The sequence below is a fragment of the Antennarius striatus genome, chromosome 11 (genome assembly GCF_040054535.1).
Source record: "Antennarius striatus isolate MH-2024 chromosome 11, ASM4005453v1, whole genome shotgun sequence".
NCBI lineage: Eukaryota > Metazoa > Chordata > Actinopteri > Lophiiformes > Antennariidae > Antennarius > Antennarius striatus.
In genome coordinates this window covers 21,041,255-21,061,496 of record NC_090786.1, presented here as the reverse complement: position 1 = coordinate 21,061,496, position 20,242 = coordinate 21,041,255, and the positions used below count along the sequence as shown (strand labels likewise).

At 44.4% G+C, this 20,242-nt stretch overlaps 3 protein-coding genes across 9 annotated transcripts in view; 2 read left to right on the top strand and 1 right to left on the bottom strand.

The window, feature by feature from the left end:
* The first annotated feature begins 260 nt into the window (after positions 1-260).
* opn3 (opsin 3) lies at positions 261-6,554 on the top strand. The gene is made up of 4 exons (XM_068327808.1): positions 261-612; positions 2,734-3,053; positions 3,556-3,807; positions 4,981-6,554. Exons 1-4 carry the CDS (start codon positions 294-296, stop codon positions 5,251-5,253), a joined length of 1,164 nt encoding a protein of 387 aa, XP_068183909.1. The 5' UTR covers positions 261-293; the 3' UTR covers positions 5,254-6,554.
* Positions 6,555-6,947: 393 nt separating this feature from the next.
* Positions 6,948-20,194, bottom strand: kmo (kynurenine 3-monooxygenase). Of its 5 annotated transcripts, XM_068326531.1 has the most exons (17): positions 20,075-20,189; positions 19,752-19,889; positions 15,368-15,550; positions 15,156-15,225; positions 14,902-14,999; positions 14,330-14,419; positions 14,068-14,116; positions 13,829-13,916; positions 11,697-11,862; positions 11,538-11,609; positions 10,820-10,941; positions 10,524-10,671; positions 10,392-10,449; positions 10,226-10,308; positions 8,912-9,013; positions 8,767-8,826; positions 6,948-7,327 (listed from the first exon to the last, which is right to left on the bottom strand). In XM_068326531.1, the coding sequence occupies exons 3-17, from the start codon at positions 15,428-15,430 to the stop codon at positions 7,181-7,183; spliced, it is 1,416 nt and encodes a 471-aa protein (XP_068182632.1). In that variant the 5' UTR covers positions 15,431-15,550; positions 19,752-19,889; positions 20,075-20,189; the 3' UTR covers positions 6,948-7,180. The 5 variants fall into 5 exon arrangements, with proteins under 5 accessions (XP_068182632.1, XP_068182631.1, XP_068182634.1 ...); XM_068326530.1 differs by having other exon boundaries at positions 19,752-20,194; XM_068326533.1 differs by having other exon boundaries at positions 15,368-15,478; positions 19,752-20,194.
* The window catches only part of ide (insulin-degrading enzyme), a 16,442-nt gene continuing 15,749 nt past the window's right edge, over positions 19,550-20,242 (top strand). For 2 of the 3 annotated variants that reach the window (XM_068326529.1, XM_068326527.1), the window contains exon 1: positions 19,550-19,672. In XM_068326529.1, coding sequence (XP_068182630.1) covers positions 19,587-19,672 — 86 coding nt within the window. In that variant the 5' untranslated portion in view covers positions 19,550-19,586. Of the gene's footprint in view, positions 19,696-20,242 lie in introns of all 3 variants that reach the window. The other variant, XM_068326528.1, reaches the window with a different exon arrangement.

The window sequence follows — 20,242 nt, the reverse complement described above, 5'->3', positions numbered from 1 at the left end:
GTCTGCGCTGCTGTGACGTCATCACCCCCCCTCAGCGCGTTTCCAGCTGTGTGGATGAGATGTGAGTCTCCATCAAGTCAGTGACCAGAAGCTCCAGAGGACCAACCCAAGGAGACGTTCGTTCTGACGGGCTGGGGGTCGCGTCACAGCGCGCTGCTCACTTCAACTAATTGGAACGCGTCCCTTCCCAGAGCCGAGGGTCACTCGGGTTTGACGTGACCACAGGCTGGATCGGAACCATCTCTGCCGTCCAGCTCCACCAGGATGAGGACGCACCGGCCGTCCGCCGCGCCATGAATCCCTCCGACCCAACCGACCCAACGGAACCAGAACCACAGTCCGTCTTCTCTGAGGGAACCTACGAACTTCTCGCCTTCACCATCGGAACTATCGGAGTGTTCGGCTTCTGGAACAACTTGGTGGTCATCGTCCTCTTCTGTAAATTCAAGAGGCTCCGGACCCCCAGCAGTCTCCTGCTGCTGAACATCAGCCTCAGCGACCTGCTGGGCTCCCTGGTCGGGATTAACTTCACCTTCGCTTCGTGCGTCCGAGGCGGCTGGACCTGGAACCAGGCGACGTGTGTGTGGGATGGCTTCAGCAACAGCCTGTGTGGTGAGTCACCCCTTCATCACCCCTTCATCCACCCCTTCATCACCCCTTCATTCATCCCTTCATTCATCCCTTCATCCACCCCTTCATCCACCCCTTCATCCACCCCTTCATTCACCCCTTCATTCACCCCTTCATCCACACCTTCATTCACCCCTTCATCCACCCCTTCATCACCCCTTCATTCACCCCTTCATCACCCCTTCATCCACACCTTCATTCACCCCTTCATCCACCCCTTCATCACCCCTTCATTCACCCCTTCATCCACCCCTTCATCACCCCTTCATTCACCCCTTCATTCACCCCTTCATCCACCAGCTGGTCTCTGTCACGTCAAAGAGGACCAGTCTGTCTGGTGCGTCTGTCCACTGGATTCCACTGGATTCCACTGGATTCCACTGGATTCCACTGGATTCCACTGGCAGGAACATGACAGCTGGACTCAGACATCATTACCAGTGTGACTTAATCCAAAGGGAAAAGGAAGGGTTAAAATTTCTTGTGTGACCTAATCCAAAGAAAGGGTTATAATTTCCAGTGTGATTTAATCCAGTTAGGGTTGTACAGTCATTTCCAGTGTGACTTAATCCAGAGTTAGGGTTATAATTTCTATTTTGATTTAATCCAAGACTAGGGTTATAATTTCCAGTGTGACTTCATCTAGAGGAAGGGTTTTGATTTTCAGTGTGATTCAATCCAGAGCTAGGGTTATGATTTCCAGTGTGACCTAATCTAAAGGACGGGTTATGATTCCCAGTGTGACTTAATCCAGGGGACTGGTTATGAGTACGGTGGACGTTTGTGTGAGGCTGGGATGAACCCATCCAGTCTTCTCTGGTCGGACCCTTCCACCTCAGACAGGTCTTACTCTTAACTTTTCTTTACTGCATGCCTGTGGGTTTGCAGCTGATCTGCATGGTGAGTGTAAATGAACACCCCGGTGGTGTGTGAACCGGAGCTCAGGGGGGGTGGGCGTGTGATCAGGAGCTCATTAGAACCAACCCCCACCAGGCTCTCAGTGCAAACTGGACAGGGACGGCCGTCCTGCTGTCCTTTCTCTGACATTCACTGACATGTTCTCTTGTTACCATGTGGCAGACTGGCTGGTAGCCATTACTTCTATTATCATTCATCCATCCATCCATCTATTCATTCATTCATTCATTCATTCATTCATTTGTTTGCTTTATTTCATTTTTTTGGATATGTTGTTACAGCAGTCTTAACAACCTGCATCTCATTACATCATTGTCACTGTCTGTGTGTGTGTGTGTGTGTGTGTGTGTGTGTGTGTGCGTGCGTGCGTGCGTGCGTGCGTGCGTGTGTGTGTGTGTGTGTGTGTGTGTGTGTGTGTGTGTGTGTGTGTGTGTGTTTGCACACATCTCCATCAGTTCACCTTGAATGAACATCGGCTGAATGTCGTCAGTCGTCCCAGACGCGACCTGGAACGCGGTCACATTTACATTCTGTGTAGGGTTTGTCGATTCTATAGGTGGTCAAAACAAGAAGCTGACCTTGTCCGTGTTCTTACAGCGTACAGACAATAATTTTATCATCATATTGACCCATTTACCCATTAACCACATGAAGGGTTGACCCACATTTCCAACACTAAATGTGTAAAGGTAAATAAATACAAACACATCATCCAATTAGCATTTATTGAATTTATTTAAATAGCACAAGTGACTGAATGAACCCGAGGGATCAGAGATCAATCAGTAACAAAGGGTTAACAGATGCAGGTTCACTGTGACACATCTGATCAGCTACTATTGATCGGTGATGAACACAGACCAGTTTGTAGAAGCCCTAACGTGTTCTGTTTGACCTGTTGACCTTGGTGGATGGATACGACATCAGTGAGACCGGATCTCATTCTTTACAACGTGTTGGTGGTTGTATTCCTCTGTATTATAATCTGAGGTTCTACTGTATTATAATCTGAGGTTCTACTGTATTATAATCTGAGGTTCTACTGTATTATAATCTGAGGTTCTACTGTATTATAATCTGAGGTTCTACTGTATTATAATCTGAGGTTCTACTGTATTATAATCTTAGGTTCTACTGTATTATCATCTACTGCTGACCCCCGCTCTGCCTCTCCTCCCCCCACAGGCATCGTCTCCATCATGACTCTGGCTGCCCTGGCCTACGAGCGCTACATCCGGGTGGTGCACGCCCAGGTGGTGGACTACCCGTGGGCAAGACGGGCCATCGGCCACATCTGGCTCTACTCCCTGGCCTGGACTGGAGCTCCTCTTCTGGGATGGAACCGCTACACGCTGGAGATCCACCAGTTGGGCTGCTCCCTGGACTGGGCCTCTAAGGACCCCAATGATGCCTCCTTCATCCTCTTCTTCCTCCTGGCCTGTTTCTTTGTGCCTGTTGGCATCATGATCTACTGCTATGGGAACATTCTCTATGCAGTGAGAATGGTAAATGATCTGTATGAGATGTTTCTGCTCTGTTGTTGGATGATTTTATAACCTCTGAATGAGGTGACCTTATCACAACGTGGCTCTGTGTCTTTCATATCCTGTCTGTTCAACAAGCTCTACTCAGTTTTAGTTTTAGAACATGTTTTAATAACACGATGGCTGCTGGGATGACCCGATCTCAGGAATGGAAAACAAAAAGGCAAAGACTACCTCAAACGCACCACCAGAAACAAGAAGGCAGAGATGAAGGCGCCGCCAGCTCATAATGTGCAGAACCATTCCCACCAAGAACAATTTAACATGTTGATTTGATCAAACCCCTGATTTCATTGTTGACCGTCTTGAATGAGTCTACAAAGTTTCTATTCCCTTGTTCAGATAGTCACCACTGGGGTTGAACGGTGAAACTATAGAAGCAGCAACAACACGCACACTTCCTGTCTCCTTATGGATGACTATCCTCAGTGTGAGAGTCTCTATTCTCTTCTGTTTCTCGTAGCTGCGGTCCATCCAGGACCTCCAGACAGCTCAGATCATCAAGATCTTGCGGTACGAGAAGAAGGTGGCCATGATGTTTTTCCTGATGATCTCCTGCTTCCTGCTGTGTTGGACGCCCTATGCTGTTGTGTCCATGATGGAGGCTTTTGGCAGGAACAGCATGGTGTCTCCCACGGTGGCCATCATCCCCTCTTTCTTTGCCAAGTCTAGCATGGCTTACAACCCTCTCATCTACGTGTTTATGAGCAGAAAGGTTTGTATATGTCTGGAGATTGGAAAATATAACTGTTAATGCTTGCAGCTTCCTGAAAATGTGACATGACAACCCCTGTTGGAAGTCTTCCTGGTATGAGGTCATTGGTTTATGTAGTTTTACAATACTTTATATTTCCTGTGGGCAGTGAGACTTGTGGTCTAAGAAGAAAAACTTTACTCAAGCGTATCTGTAAAGCCGTAGGAGGCAACGTGTCCAAAAAACTGTCAGTTTGTCCTGACAGGACAGCGTGAGAAATTAAAGATGTAAAGAACATCCCTCTCTTATTGGCATCCAGTGCTCCTGATACAGAAATCCCCTCTGGCTAATTGCGAATCGCTAATCAGGGACAACAGCAGTGATGATGACGAGTCAGTCATTCTCATGCTGCACACCTGCTCCTCCCCGTCACATGCTGTCAGCAGCTTCCTGCAAGGGGAGGGGCTAAGTCAGGTCTTATCCTTACCGACTGCAGCTTTAACATATGCAAATTGAGATTGTCAGATAATTAGCCCTTAACACCAGCGTAGTGCAGTTCCTTTACTGCTCAAAAAATATTGCACACTAGAACCAAGGCAGTTACAGACTGCAACATACCTCCAAGGGTAGGTCAGGGTACCCTGGAAGTAGTGCCAGACAGGTGAATAGCTTTGACCTATCCTGAAATGTCAAAGCTAGTGCAAATAGTTGATCAAAGCACTAGCTTTGATCTATGGTCTTACACTGGCCTTCTCCCTTATCTATCTTATCCGGTTCCTGAGTGTACAAAAGTTGAAATTTGACCTTGACCTAGTTTTCTCGAGTTCAAGGTCATCACCTCATTTTCATCCCCTTTGCTGCCTGAGTCATGTGCTTTTTGTTTCATCTTTCTATCTGCAACGGTTGTGAAGATAATTGGTGGACTAACGGACGGATGAACGGACGAACACACGAACACTAACAATTACAATACATCACCGCTCTGAAGCGGGATGTAATGAGAAAAGAATTGGCATCATGTTCTTAAGTCAGTGACTGGGATCATTGAGGTTCTGTAGCGTTTTGCCGTGTCAGATTAAAGCTGCCTCAGGGGTTTTCGTCCTCAGAGGCAGGTCCTGTGTGACGGACACCAGAGTAAAAGCTGGTCCTCCATCAGTTGGTTCAACGCCTTCTCTTCTTCTTCTCTCCTCACAGTTCCGGCGCTGCTTGAGGCAGCTGCTCTGCTCCCGGCTGTCGTGGCTCCAGTACAGCCTCAAAGAGCGCCCCCTGGCTCCGGTGGAGCGGCCCATACGGCCCATCGTCATATCCAGAGCCTGCAGTGCAGGGAACAGACCCAAGAAGAAGGTGACCTTCAACTCCTCCTCCATCGTCTTCATCATCACCAGTGATGACTGCAACCAGCTAGACGCTACCTCCAAGGCTGGAGATTCCAGCCAGGTTAATGTAATCCAAGTGAGACCATTGTGATGCACCAGGACTGGATTTGCCCTCCGCCACCCACCCATTTGCCTCAGGACCCAACAACCGAGCCACAATAGTGGAGTCTGACCTCTGTGGACATCTCTGCATTCTCATGCTGTTTCAAGACTCATCCACAGATTTCCTCTAAAACATTGGTCCCCTAAACCCGGGTCATGGACCGGTACCGGTCTGTGGGTCAGTCGGTCTGTGGCTCAGTCGGTGCCGGGTCACACAGAAAGAATCCAGAACTTCCATTTTTCTGTTTCTGATCTGGTTCTGAACAATGTTTTGTTTTAAATGAATGGATTCTCTCCTCCACATCCGTCTATGACTCACTCATGACGCTTGTGGAGATGCTTGCCTCGGTCACATGACTACCTTCTTAAAGGGGCCGCTCCTGCTGCTAACACAGAATAAAGTACAGCTAAACGGAAACTCCCAAACTAGCAGAACCAACAAAAAATAAACGTTGGTGTGACGTTACGAGGACACTGCTAATAAAGTTGATACAAACTGGATTCACATTTATTATTAGATCAGAATGAAACAGTTCATATCGTTCGTAGCGTTTTATTTTGTTGTGTTTATCCTCCACACATCAGAGGACCGTCCATTGAACTACTGTCTGATGTTAAACCCGTCCGTGGAGAAGCAAAAGTTGGAGACCAGTGGTCTACACGCTAGTTTTGTTCAAGCAGCTCGTGTTTATCGTGGTGAGAATCATACATCATGATGATTCAGTCGAATGCTTCTTTTGGAAAACAGTCACGCTTGTTGTCTTGTCGACCGTATCACATGCACCGGTGTTCTAGCAGCCTTTTGGACTTTCAGGTGGTTCCCATGTTACTTTTGGTTGGTACCAACTGAAAGTGAATTGTAATAGAACAACTGATGTTATTGTGTATGAATGAAATAAAGACATGCTATCTAAGTCTCTACCAATGCTGCTTCTATTGAGCTCTGTCCTTGAAGGTGACGTCACAGACACTGAGAAACGACCTGCGGTGGACATTCATGTGTGAGGACTGCAGTACTTTAATTAGACATGAGACTGAGACCTCCGGACGCTGCGGCAAGACGTTCCAAACCCCCTGGGCTGTCACCTATGAATAGACGCGATGAATGGATTGAGCGGATGTAAACCTTGTTCACTGAGGAGGTCCGTGTGCCTGAATGAGACGTGTGTCTAATGTGGCTGAGGTAAAAATAGAAGGACGAGATAGGTTGGTATATATAAGATAAATATTAGGTTGCTAATCATGCATGGGTATAGCATATTAATCAAATTCTGATAAATACAGAATACATGTAAACATCAGCCCACGTCATTAAGTCCAAAAACAAACATAAGGTGAATTAACTCGTCTCCAGGCTAAACTGAAGGTAACCATTCCCAGTTCTGTACTGTCATTTATTAAAGAATGTATTTTTAATATTGTTTGGCTCATTCAAATATATTTTAAGCTTACAATTACATTTTATTTTTTAATATAGAACCGAAAAAGCTGCTTCTTCCTCATTGTGGGTCGCTGGGAGATAATAGAGGATAATATGATTTTGTTTTTACAGTATTCTGATTTAAAATTAAATATTTTATTATTATTTAAATTTAAGTATACATCCATCCATCCAATTTAAATTTAGAATTAAATTAAATAATGATTGTGTTTTTATTCTGATTCATTGTACAGTAACGATACTGTGTTTTTAATGGTTTAATAGTGATTTTATGATTCCAGTATTTGTGGTTAACAGATGCAAAGTAGAGTAAAATGACAAACTTGAATTTTATTTTTTTAATTTTTTGAAAACTACTGTATTATCAAGACGTAACTCCAAACGACGTAAGCCGAGGTAAAAGCCTTTTGACTGCAAACATTTGTTGATATCTGTAGTGACTGAGTGAGGGGTTCCATCCGATCAGAGGTGGAGCTCATGGGCTCCTGATGGCCAGCAGCTTGTTCCACACCTTGTCAGTGGAGAGTCTGAGCCGGCTGACGTCAGGAGGGTTTTTAAGAAGTAAGTAGGACACTCCCAGAACAACTCCTGTGGCGCTGCCCAGCAGGATGTAGTTGATCACCTGTGGAGACCAGAAGCAGATCTTTAGGTCCACAGGGAGGATCATCAGTCCCAGACATCATTCACATGATGTCACTGTTGACAAAGGTTCCTGACTGACGATCAGCTGCTTCTACTTCTAGATGAACAGTGTTAAATGTATTCCACTTCACTCATTACTGCTGTGAACATTCATGCATGTTTCATGATAATTCTTCTTCGAAATAAAATATTTCATCTGAATCCTTCTACTCAACATCACTGACAACAGTCTTTGAGTCTTCTTTCACCACCGGTGCTTTAGTTGGACGACATGTTACACGATGGTTTCTATCATGTTAGCATTTCCTTCATTTCTGTCACAAGAAACAAAGCCCAGTATGAATACTACTACCAATAATACTAAGAATAGAGAATAGTATGTAGGAGATGCTGTCACACCATGACAGAACCACTGCAGCCTTATTGTGTGGGCTTGAGGACATCAGTCACACAGTACTACAGTATATTTATCAAAACTGGTAGTTTTGAAAAATATACTGATAATATTAAAGATAAATATAAACATATTTAAAATAAATTTAATTTAGATTATATTTAATTTAAATTATATTTAAGCATATAAATATATTTACTATATGCAATTACATTTAATTATATATATATGAATATTATACTGGAATTATACCTCAATGGGCCAAATTTAAAATGCTTGCACATTGACTTGCCAATCACGATTAATTGCGTTAATTTTTATAGCGCGTTCACTAGCAGCGTAATTAATCTAATTAACGCGTTAAAGTGACAGCCCTAATAAATACATATTATATATTTATATTTTTATGTTTATATATTAATATTCATCATATATAAATTGTTAAATATAATAATATTTGGTTTAAATTATATTTTAAGTATATTTAAATGTTAAATATACTGATATTACATTTGATATATTAACTGATATAACTGATGAACGTTTCCTCCAGAACACACACCTATTCACCATCCTCTCCAGCCATGTCCATCTTCAGTAAAACCAGTCCATCAAGAAGCAGACAACAACATCCTCTACACAGCAAATCGATATCATTTGACACTTTAAACAGCAGTGTTCTCCCTCGCAAAAGAGGTCATGTTGTCCAAACGTCCCTGCAGGGTTGAACCATTTGCAGGAAGGGCTGTGAAGTCTCTGCTGACTTCTGACTGTGGAAGGACTAACAGAATCACACGGCTAAGAACCAACCAGACGCTTTCGTTTGCTGCAGCAAACCGCTGTGTTCCAGATGCCCCTAAAAGGTGTGCTATTTCCCCAGAGAGAGTAACATCTGCCTTCCATGCTCCTGCTGATAAAATGTTAACACTTCACCAGATTCTCTGATCATGATACAAACAGGTGAAAGTTGTGAAATATCCTCAACAGGAAACGGTTTGCAGGACATGTATGTAAAAGAACCTTACTTTGTTCTGCCAATGCCAGCGCTCCACTGCCTGATGGTACCGTGTCCTGGTGAACGTGACCTGGACACAGTGAAGGACAGCGTGACAGATGTTGTGGTCAATGAAGCAGCATGGCAGAGACAGCTGTGCTCATACAGACACCTACCATTGTGTAAAGCGGAATCATTGTCTTTGGCATAAGGAAGTGGAAGAAGTTATCAACATGTTTTCTGAACAGGAACCACCTGGAATTGACGTGGGCTCTCATCTGTAACACACAAAGTGTGTGAGGAGAACATCAGCCCTGTGTTTTGGAATGTTTCACAGCCAAGTCACACAAACCACATGGTCTTCCTTTAGGTCACATTAAAGATCTGGTAATCAGAACAGTGTTGGAACCGATAACTAACATTTGCTGGTGAGAGGTGATGGAGAAGCTACATAAATACCTGTTAATAGTAACCAGAACACAAACCAAACTTCTTGTATTATTCTGGTTCTGGCTATGAAAGACCAGCATGCATCAGATCCTTGATCAGTGGGTTCTTCTCTGCCACACACCTGGCCCTCACTGAAAATATAGCCGCTTTAGCACTAGTGAACCACAATCCAGTGAGGCCAGTCAAACCTAATCCTGATCACCACAAAACTCAAACGGATTGCTCCTTCACCGTGTTACCACACGCCTGGACAGGGTTGGGATCAAACCATAGAGCCAGTGGACCACAGCCCCAGTCCACACACAGTGTGTGTCTGTAAGGGACAGCATATATGTATCTTTTAGACTGACATCAATACATCCACCACTGGGCAGTGAAGAGTCCAAGTTTCAGGAGGTTAGGTGCACTGGGACTATTTTTTACATCCCGCTTCAAAGCGGGGATGTATTGTAACATCTGTTGGTGTGTGTTGGTGTGTCCGTTCGTTAGTTAGTCCACCCAACATCTTCACAACCATTACAGACAGAAAGATGAAACAAAAAACACATCACTCGGGCAGCAAAGGGGATGAAAATGAGATGATGATCTTGACCTTCAGAAAAGTAGGTCATGGTCAAATTTCAACTTTAGTACATTCAAGAACTGGATAATGGTCAAAGCTAGTGCATAGGTATATCAAAGCTCTACCTATGTACTAGCCTTGATCTATGGTCAAAGCTACTGCATAGCTTTGACCTACCCTGAAAGGTCAAAGCTATGCACTTGTCAGGTACTACTTTCAGTTTACTCTGACCTACCCTATCTCTTGCTCTCTGACAACACGTATACATGAAATGCATACGAAGCAACTCCAGAAGTGTGAACCAACATTAGCAACAAGACTCCATCTTCTGACCAGTGCACTATGTACCACTGAGCAACAGGAAGTAGCTTCTCCATCTCTTTAGATTCATCAATAACCATGTTAAGTTCCTGTACAAGCCTGGGATTAATAATCATGTTTCATGTTGGAGTATCGCTAAACTGTTAATAATTATTACTTCAACGTAGTTGTACATGGCCAAGTCAGCGATGGCGTGGCCGTCTGGAACTCTCACTGTGGTGTACTCAGGCAGGACGGCACCTGGGGGACAACCAGACGGATTCTTCAGGTGAATCCACATCATTCTGCTCTGGAGGCGCTAGGCTTCATCTGGAGGGACTTACTGAAATCCTCGTTGAACTTCTCCATTATTTCATCAAACACAATGCAGTCCTCAAAGCCCTGCAAACACCAGGGATGAATGAGTCTCCACTTCCTGCTTGTGAGCCCGTTTCCCTCTGTTTCGTGCTACTCACCGCGTTCATCCCCTGGCCGTAGAAAGGCACCACTGCATGGGCTGCATCGCCCATTATGACACACTTGTCACCAATGTGGTACGGGCTGCACTTGACAGACACCATGGCCTGTCCAGGCAGCCGGAAAAAATCCCTCTTGAGAGCATCACTGGGAGGCACAGATGGAAATGACATGATTACATTATTGCATATTAAAACGCTGTTTTTGAATAATAAACTGATGAACTCAAAGTGTTTTGTGGAGACATATCGACAGAGACGACGGGTCGTGTGGTGGAACAGAGGAAGTCACTCACACTCCGATTAGAGGTATGGAATCTGAGAAGTACTTCTGGAAAAACTCGATGACTTCATCTTCTGTGGTGATCTTATCAAATTCCTCGAATGGCATGAAGAGGGTACAGGTAAACGTCTTGTCCTAGCGTGGAAGACAAACAACATTGTTACATAAGCTCCGACTCTGTATCTATCCTGTGTGACTGACTTGCGCCCCCGGGTGTCCACTGCCTCTTGCCCGTAAGTCTGCTGGGATAGGCTCCAGCAACCCCCGTGACCCGAGTAAGTTGACACAGCGGTTATAAGAACATAAACAAGAGAATGACTATACGACTCAGCAAGGCCTCTGTTACCATGGCAACTACTGAGGCAGCAATGAGTCTTGCTGTTCTCAACCCAAACTGGGTGACACTGAATGCTTCCAAAGTCAGCAGCCTTAACCTGGTGTCACCTAGGGAAGCAAAGCCAGTGTGCTGAGTCAGCCACGCAGAAAAATCCTTGGGATGATGAAGGACAGTAGAGATGAAGAGCAGTGGGGACAAGAGAGACCCGCCTGAGACAAAGTGTGACCAATCCTCTACTGTCCAAAAAAGGGCTGTAAATAGGACTAGTTAATTCTATGCTGTTCTGTGAAATGGTTATCCTTTTGTCAGTTAGGGCCAGCGGCTGTATGTGTATTTAATCGAGACAGTCTGACAGACACAGGTCCAGGACAGTTCCAGCAGATTTCATACTCACCATGTTGGGCAGGGCAATCATCATGAATGTGTTACGAGGCCAGATGTGCAGGTAATTAGGCTCCATTGCAAACTGGGGACAGTTGAAACAAAGAAAAGTGTAACGCCAGCAGACTTTTACCAGCTCCAGTAACAGGAGGACAGCATGCAGACAGCCCACCTCCCCTTTGACGGCTGGCATTGACAGTTCCATGTATCCGTGGGGGATGTAGGTCTGGCTGTAGTTGAAACGACTGCGACGAAGAAACTGCTTACGAATGGCAGAAAAAGCCCCATCGCAACCAACAATCAGGTCAGCTTTGCTATGCTCTTCCAGCCCATCCAACCTGTGAGAAATCAGAGTTTGTGAATCGTTGTCCTTTCCTTCCACATACTTCGCCTTTTAATCAGTTTTGGAATACCTTGTCTTCTAAATGAATTTTTTTGCATATTATTGTACAATTTATAAGAATAAAAATGATAATATCCTATTAATAGCCCATAGCAACCCCTGTGACCCGCCATGAGGAAGAAGCAGCTGATTTCTACTACATTAAGAAATAAACTTTAATTTTTTGTAACCTTACAATAGATTTGTATAAACCAAATATTATCTAAAATGCACTCATAAATAAAGTTCAGAACAGAACTGTAAATGGTTATCTTTATCTTTATCTTATATATATACAGTATATATATGTATATATATGTGTGTGTGTATATGTGTATATATATACATACTGTATACACACACACACACACACACACACACACACACACACATATTTTACTGACACTTATATCTGAACATCAGTTTTGAAAATATGTGTAAATCCGACTTAAATTGACACACATTACATGAAAATATACCAGGCAGACATCTGACTTCAGTAACAAAGAAAGTCTTAAGAAGGAAACTTATATTTCTAAAAGATGAAACTTCAAAAAGAGTCAAAACAAATAACCAGGCCAGAAATTATGACTTTAGATCATTTTATGAAAAAAAAAAATCACGGTTCTCTTCCCTTTTTTAATTCAATCGAACTTAAATGTCTGTTCCCTGAACAAATTAAAAAGCTCAACATAGATATAACCAACCGTGTGAACCTGGACTGTTTCACCGTGTGAACCTTGACTGTTTCACCGTGTGAACCCGGACTGTTTCACCGTGTGAACCTGGACTGTTTCACCGTGTGAACCTGGACTATTTCAACGTGTGATACCGGACTGTTTCACCGTGTGAACCTGGACCTGCAATTAAACCCAGTCCGGGTTTAATTGTGAACCTGGACTGTTTCACCGTGTGAACCTGGACTGTTTCACCGTGTGAACCCGGACTGTTTCACCGTGTGAACCCAGACTGTTTCACCGTGTGAACCCGGACTGTTTCACCGTGTGAACCCGGACTGTTTCACCGTGTGAACCCAGACTGTTTCACCGTGTGAACCCGGACTGTTTCACCGTGTGAACCCGGACTGTTTCACTGTGTGAACCTGGATTATTTCATTGTGTGAACCTGGACTGTTTCACCGTGTGAACCTGGACTGTTTCACCGTGTGAACCTGGACTGTTTCACCGTGTGAACCTTGACTCTACTCTTGATTCACAAACATGAAATAATTAAGAATTGACCATGTCGTGTTAATGTTTATTATTTTGGAGAGGGGTTGGACACCAGAGTGTGACACAGGTCATGTGACCTCTACCATGCTGATGGCTCTGTGAATGTTGTGGCTCTTGTGGGTGGAAACCGGCTACACAGTCTCTGTCTATTTAATTACAAGCTGGGCGGCGTGAACAGGATGTCAGAGTTCATTTAGTTCAGGAGTCGGCAGCCTGTGGCCCCGGGGCCTCATGCGACTCTCATCCTTGTGCATCACACTCACTGAAAGCCAGTAGGAGCAGAAGTTCCATGAACAAAGTAAATTAAATACTTATGCAGATATTTTTCAAATATTTATTTTTTATGGTTTGATGAATTAGTGTTTTTCAAGACAGTCAAGGCTGCGCTACACTCTCTGAAAGCATAAAGGTGATGTAAGGACAATGGCTCACGGTATTGTTTGTCTGCTGCATGGATCATTTTGGTTCAGCGTTTTAATTGGCTACTCTAATGGTTCTAAACTAAACTCACATTTTGTAATTAAGGGCGGCTGAACGATCAGTCACAAGCATTCAGATGCTGTGCTCAGCTGACAAACTCGTCCAGGGTTATAACGCTGTTGCTAACTGAACACTCCCTCCTCTCCAGCTGTATCCGTGTTGATGTCTGTACTGTGAGCACAGCTATACCTCTGGTCAGTCACTGTTTACCTGGAAAAGGTCATTTCACCCGTTTCAGGGCTCCAGTCCAGCAGCTTCCGGTCAAACTTCAGCGTCGTGTTTGGATACGTCTCCGCTGCTGTGGGAGTCAAACATTACAGGAGTTAGACGTGATACTGTCAGCGGATGACGACTGATCTGTGGGTAAAGCCAACCAAACAGTCACACTGTGAAACAGCTGTTCTTATTGTGTTGATCTGAATCATCAAAGACAGCGCTGATGCTCTTACCGGTTAGCAGCTGTTTATTCAGGTTGGCTCGATCCACTGACAGGATGTACTGAAAGGAGAACAGGTCATTAAAGTAAGCCTCATCTACTTCTTCTCCTCCTATAAAGGGTTAATGATGGAGTCTAGCAGAAAGACAAATATCAAAATCAGTGGCATCAGGACCGTGATCTCTAGTGACCACAGCATCGTTTCTCTTCTGAACATGGACGATGAGACAGGTGTATGATCACACACACCTTTAGACTGACAGTCGTCACCTTACCTGACCTTTTTTGCCGTAAGGGATCGCGGAGTGTTTCCCACTCAGAGAATGGATCATTCTCGCGTGCATGGGGATTCCCTGGGAAACAATCTGAGGAGAAATGATTTTAGAAATCAACCGTTTGTTAAAATTGAGGACAAAACTGTGAAATGAGTTTGTACCTGTACTGGGAAAATACATGTTTCCACTCTGTGGTCAACGCAAAGGCAAAGTCTCATTCATTACACAACTAGTCCCTGTGGCCGGCCAGTCAGTGGAAACTCGAAAGGCATGCCTTGACTGAAGGTCATACAAATGCAGAGAGAACGTGGTCCTGTGCCGTGTTCTGATGCATATAGAACATGCCTCACCCATGGAAAAATCCACTCAAATCCCTCGGAAAGCGTGACCCCATGAGGCTCCAGCTCACCGAAAACCAAAGGGTCCATGCATGAGGTGTGGTTTAAGAGAATGCGTAGGAATAGGAAGGCCTACACAACTAGGATTTTTTTTTTCATGACAACTTGTAAATAACATCATGTTCAATGAGGTTCCTCACTCCCACTACCGTCAGTGAAGACATGTCGGCGTACCTTCTCCTCCATTCCAACATGCTTCAGGGCCTGTCGGGCTCTGTGAGACAAGGCCAGGTTGATGCTTCTCCCCTTCACGGTTCTGGCTGTCCGGATGTCTGACAAAATATTTCACAGTCTGTATTTTATTTGGTTATCGAACCTTTCGTGTGTGTGTGTCGTTTCATCGACACTGTAAACGTTCTTCCTGGGGTCAGGGGATGTGATGAAGTCGACCACCTGAGAGGTTTTGCATTAAACATGACTGAACTTACCTTCTCGGGCTTCAAATAGTTCCACATCAAAACCTCTTTTGGCGAAGAAGCAGGCGTTCAGCGCTCCAACCTAAGAGGTGCAGATGAAGACGTGACACCAATGTCACTGCTTTAAACCATCACACATTAGTGTGGGATAACAGATAACAGCTGGTAAAGACTCAAAGGATCTGAACATAAATACATGAAGTGAAAGTTTTTTGTTTTCTTACCAAGCCCCCACCAACCACTGCCACCACCTTTCTGCGCTTTGCTTCCCTGGATGATTCGTCCATGGTGCTAACAGCTGTGGTCTGACCTCCTCACTGCTCAGCGTAACACGCCTTATGGAGAAGTTCAGACAAACAGGACGAGTACAGGACTGTCACAAACCCTAACGGGGTCAGGACCTCCCCCTGGAAAACAAACACAGAAGCAGGACTTTGCACAGTTTGGCCAAATCAAATAGACCTACTGGACTGGAGACATGCCTTTGGTTTAGTCCTGCTTCATGTGTACTCAATGCTGGAGAGAACAAAATAGAATCCCTCCTTTTAGCCTGACGGAGCGCTGTCACATGCTGGGAGGCCTACTAAGGCAAGGCCACGCCCACTCCCACTCTGATTGGGTCGGCAGGACAATGTTTTGTTTTTTTCCACATAGTAGTTCATAGTGAAGAACATGGCATTGATCCTGAATTAAACACACACACACACACACACACACACACACACACACACACACACACACACACACACACACACACTGTACTCACATTTTACATTGCTGGACTGGGGTCTGTTTTCAAACATATAGTCCCACAAACCCCGTCTTAGATTTACTGACATCTTCTAGCAGCACAAGGGTGTGATGTAGAGAGAGCACTAAGCCAAGCAAAACTCTACCTCTCAGCGCAGAACAGGTTCCAGTATCCCAGTCAGTCCCAGTCAAAATAAGACATTCACAGCCCAAGAACCACTATTTAATCCATGCTTTTATTTGGATCTATGCCAAATTGCACACAGTAATATGAGCCAAGAATTATTTCCTAACATCGCTCTCAACCCAAACCCATCTGGACCGTCCAGTGGACAATCCATCTAACCCAATGGCATCAAACTCATTCCACTGAGGGCCACATCAGCATAACAGCTGTCCTCAAAAGGCCAGATGTAACTAATAAATGTAACTAAATGTAACTCAATGTAATGTAAAATAAATGTAACTACTCCTTAATGTTAAATAACTGAATTATTACTTATTCAAGTTACAGTTGCACAGAAAAAAGATGTTTGTTTGTTTCTCTGTTCTAACATGAATCATTTTAATTTGTCAGGATATTAAACCCACAGAACTCCATCAATCAAGGATCAAACTATCAATGCATAAATTAAAATAACATTAAAAAAACCCATCAAACACAAGTTAGGCCGTTAACGTGGTTCAAAATGTTTTTGTCAAAGTTAAAATAGGTTTAATTAATGCATTGTGGGAAATGTAGTTTTTGGTCAAAGCACACTTTTTACCTATTTATTTTTAGACACTCCGACCTTTTATGCTCTCGCAGGCCACATATAATGATGTGGAGGGCCACATTTGGCCCCTGGACCTTGAGTTTAACACATGTGATCTGACCAATCAACAGATAAACACATCAGTAAAAATAACTCAGTTCATTGGTGAGTTATATGCTGATGACTATCTTCTCACCTGTCCTCCAAATCTCAAGGGTCAGAAGTTCCCTGTTAACCCTTATGTAACCCCAGAGTCCATGCTGTTATCACAATACCTTGATCAAACTGTCACACAGAGATCTACAACTTAGAGAAATATTTCACCCACATTCACACTACAATTTACAAATGAAAGTATGACGGAAGAGGCTTCAGCCACATGGATTTGTTTTCTCATAGCTCTAAACTTGATCTATTTTATTGTCATTTTTAAATGTGGCCTAATCCACTTCCATATTATGATGTCTGATTCTAGAAGGGACTGTCTGAACTCCACCCACTATGTAAAGAAATTTATCTCCACCTAGTGGCCGGACGTTGACAATGAATCAGAGTTTTTTATTGTCATGCTGACATACGTTTAAATATGCTCTGAATCCCGAAAGTTTCTCACTCATCTCACGTTTAAATATAAAAGCCAATGGAGTTCAATGGAGTTCAATTCCTCTGTAATATGATAAATAGAGATTAGGTCTGGTCACATCAAATTCGGAGAAATTTTGAAATTTCAAAGTCGAAGAAGGAGAGGAGGAAAGTGTGTTCGTAGGAAGAGAGAGAAGAGGAACACCAAGAGTATAGGACTGAGAGTAGGGACGTTGAATGTTGGAACTATGACAGGAAAAGGTAGAGAGTTGGTTGACATGATGCAGAGGAGGAAGGTAGACGTGTCCAGGAGACCAGGTGGAAAGGTAGCAAGGCTAGAAGTTTAGGAGCAGGGTTCAAGTTGTTCAATCATGGTGTAGATGGGAAGAGAAATGGAGGAGGAGTTATCTTGAAGGAGGAGTTTGTTAGGAATGTCCTGGAGGTAAAAAGAGTGTCGGATAGAGTGATGAGTCTGAAGCTAGAAATAGAAGGTGTGATGTTCAATGTTAGTGGGTATGCTCCACAGGTAGGATGTGAGCTGGAGGAGAAGGAGAAATTATGGTTGGACCTAGAAATGAGAGACTTGTCATCAGTGCAGACTTCAATGGACATATTGGTGCAGGAAACAGAGGTGATGAGGAGATGATGGGCAGGTTTGGTATTCAGGAGAGGAACGCAGAAGAACAGATGGTAGTTGAATTTGCAAAACGTCAACTACTTTTTGCAAAGTCAAAAAGTAGTTGACTTTGCAACTACTTTTTGACTTTGGTGGCTATATTCACCATATAGTGAATATGGCCACCATATATTCACTATAAGGTGGCTATAGTGAATACTTTCTTCCAGAAGAGGCAGGAACATAGGGTGACCTATAAGAGTGGAGGTAGGAGCACACAGGTAGACTACATCTGGTGTAACCTGAAGGAGATCAGTGACTGTAAAGTAGTGGTAGGTGAGAGTGTAGCCAAACAGCATAGGATGGTGGTGTGTAGGATGACTCTGGTGGTGAGGAAGATGAAGAGGACAAAGGCAGAGCAGAAGACAAAATGGTGGAAGCTGAAAAAGGAAAAATGTTGCATGACTTTTAGGAAGGAGTTAAGACAGGCTCTGGGTGGTCAGGAGGTGCTTCCAGATGACTGGACAACTACAGCTAATGTGATCAGGGAGACAGGTAGGAGAGTACTTGGTGTGTCATCTGGAAGGAAAGTAGATAAGGAGACTTGGTGGTGGAATGAGGAGGTACAGGAGTGTATACAGAGAAAGAGGTTAGCTAAGAGGAAGTGGGACACTGAGAGGACTGAGGAGAGTAGACAGGAGTACAGGGAGATGCAGCGTAAGGTGAAGGTAGAGGTAGCAAAGGCCAAACAAGAAGCTTATGATGACTTGTATGCTAGGTTGGACAGTAAGGAGGGAGCGACTGATCTATAGAGAGACAGAGATGACAGAGAGACAGAGATGGGAAGGACGTGCAGCAGGTTAGGGTGATTAAGGATAGGGATGGAAGTCTATTGACAGGTGCCAGTAGTGTGATGGGAAGATGGTAAGAGTACTTTGAAGAGTTGATGAACGTGGAAAATGAGAGAGAACAAAGACTAGAAGAGGTGACTGTTGTGGACCAGGATGTAGCAAAGATTAGTCAGGATGAAGTTAGGAGGGCACTGAAGAGGATGAAGAGTGGAAAGGCAGTCGGTCCTGATGATATACCTGTAGAGGTATGGAAGTGTCTAGGAGAGGTGGCAGTAGAGTTTCTGACTGGGTTGTTCAACAGGATCTTAGATAGTGAGAAGATGCCTGAGGAATGGAGGAGAAGTGTGCTGGTGCCCATTTTTAAGAACAAGGGAGATGTGCAGAGTTGTGTCAACTACAGAGGAATAAAGCTGATGAGCAAACAAAAAAGCCGTAACGACCTTAAACATATGTTCTGCTTTATTTTTGTGTAATGTAAGGACATGTGGTCATACCCCCCCGGCAACTCTCTCATATGTTCTCTGTTTGTATTGTAAACTGTTTTAGTATACTGTACTTAACTGAATTTTCTTTAATAAAATTTATTTTTAAAAAAAGAAAAAAAAAAGAAGCAAATCGGGACTCCCCTGGCAGGCACGTCCAATCGATATCAGAGTCAATGACGTGTGGTGAATTTTAAACGCATTCTACACAGTTTGTCGAAATCAAATCACTAAACATTTAGCTAAATTAGTTAAAAATACTTTTGTGGTCAAATGTATTGGCATGACGTCACTGAAAAACTATTAATATTCCAAATTAAAAGAAATGGTTTTCTGTGTTCGACTACTCTTGCCTGTTCCAACATGGTGCCGTAAGAGCCGATGGCTGTGTTTCATGGGTACGAAGTATGTTTAAGTGCATTAACCGAACAGCCCAGTTAACGAGACACCTCCGGTCAGCAGGCAGCGGCCTCCGCCTCCACCAACGACCTAGGTACAGGCTGTCGGTCCAATATCGTAAGTTTTAATGAAAACCTGAAGATATGTCGGCACCGGGGTGTTGGTTAGCTGACCTGCCGCCGATGCTGCTCGTTCCGGCCGGTTTGCCGACCTTAGCTCAGGCGGTCATGTCGGCGGACGTTTGTTGGCCCTGAAGCTCCTCACAAGCGGCTGTGCGCGCAGCTTCTCTACGGATGTCGAATGTTGAACACCTGGGGGGTTAAACCGGGTTAGAGCAGCGACCCGCCCGCTGGTGAGCCGTGTGTCCCAGCTGCTAGCTTAGCCTGTCGATGCTAGCTCTGCTGGTTCTCGGAGCTCTCCGAGCCGGACTCCAGCCTGCGTCTCCTCTCCTGCCTACCGGTGCGTGTCGACCCGAACCCCCCTAAACGTCACCTACCGGTGAACCTCTGGACAACGACGCCGTCCGCCTCCTGCCTTCCCCTGTGACCGCGCTAACCTTCCCACCAGTAATGACGTGCTACACGCATGTTCGAACGCGGCCGCCCGCTGAGGGTTCCTGCGGAGCTCCGATGTGGTCCGGAGAGGAAACGGGGGGGGCTCGGAT

What these genes read in the sequence shown, in the direction of transcription:
- opn3 (XM_068327808.1), top strand. Translation starts at nt 294, where the DNA reads ATGAATCCCTCCGACCCAACCGACCCAACGGAACCAGAACCACAGTCC. An exon ending in TTCTCTATGCAGTGAGAATG is followed by an intron (nt 3,054 to 3,555) that starts GTAAATGATCTG and finishes TGTTTCTCGTAG; the next exon opens with CTGCGGTCCATCCAGGACCT. An exon ending in ACGTGTTTATGAGCAGAAAG is followed by an intron (nt 3,808 to 4,980) that starts GTTTGTATATGT and finishes CTCTCCTCACAG; the next exon opens with TTCCGGCGCTGCTTGAGGCA.
- kmo (XM_068326530.1), bottom strand. Translation starts at nt 15,430, where the DNA reads ATGGACGAATCATCCAGGGAAGCAAAGCGCAGAAAGGTGGTGGCAGTG. An exon ending in CTTACGGCAAAAAAGGTCAG is followed by an intron (nt 14,117 to 14,329) that starts GTAAGGTGACGA and finishes TTCTCCTTTCAG; the next exon opens with TACATCCTGTCAGTGGATCG. An exon ending in TGATTCCGCTTTACACAATG is followed by an intron (nt 8,827 to 8,911) that starts GTAGGTGTCTGT and finishes CACTGTGTCCAG; the next exon opens with GTCACGTTCACCAGGACACG.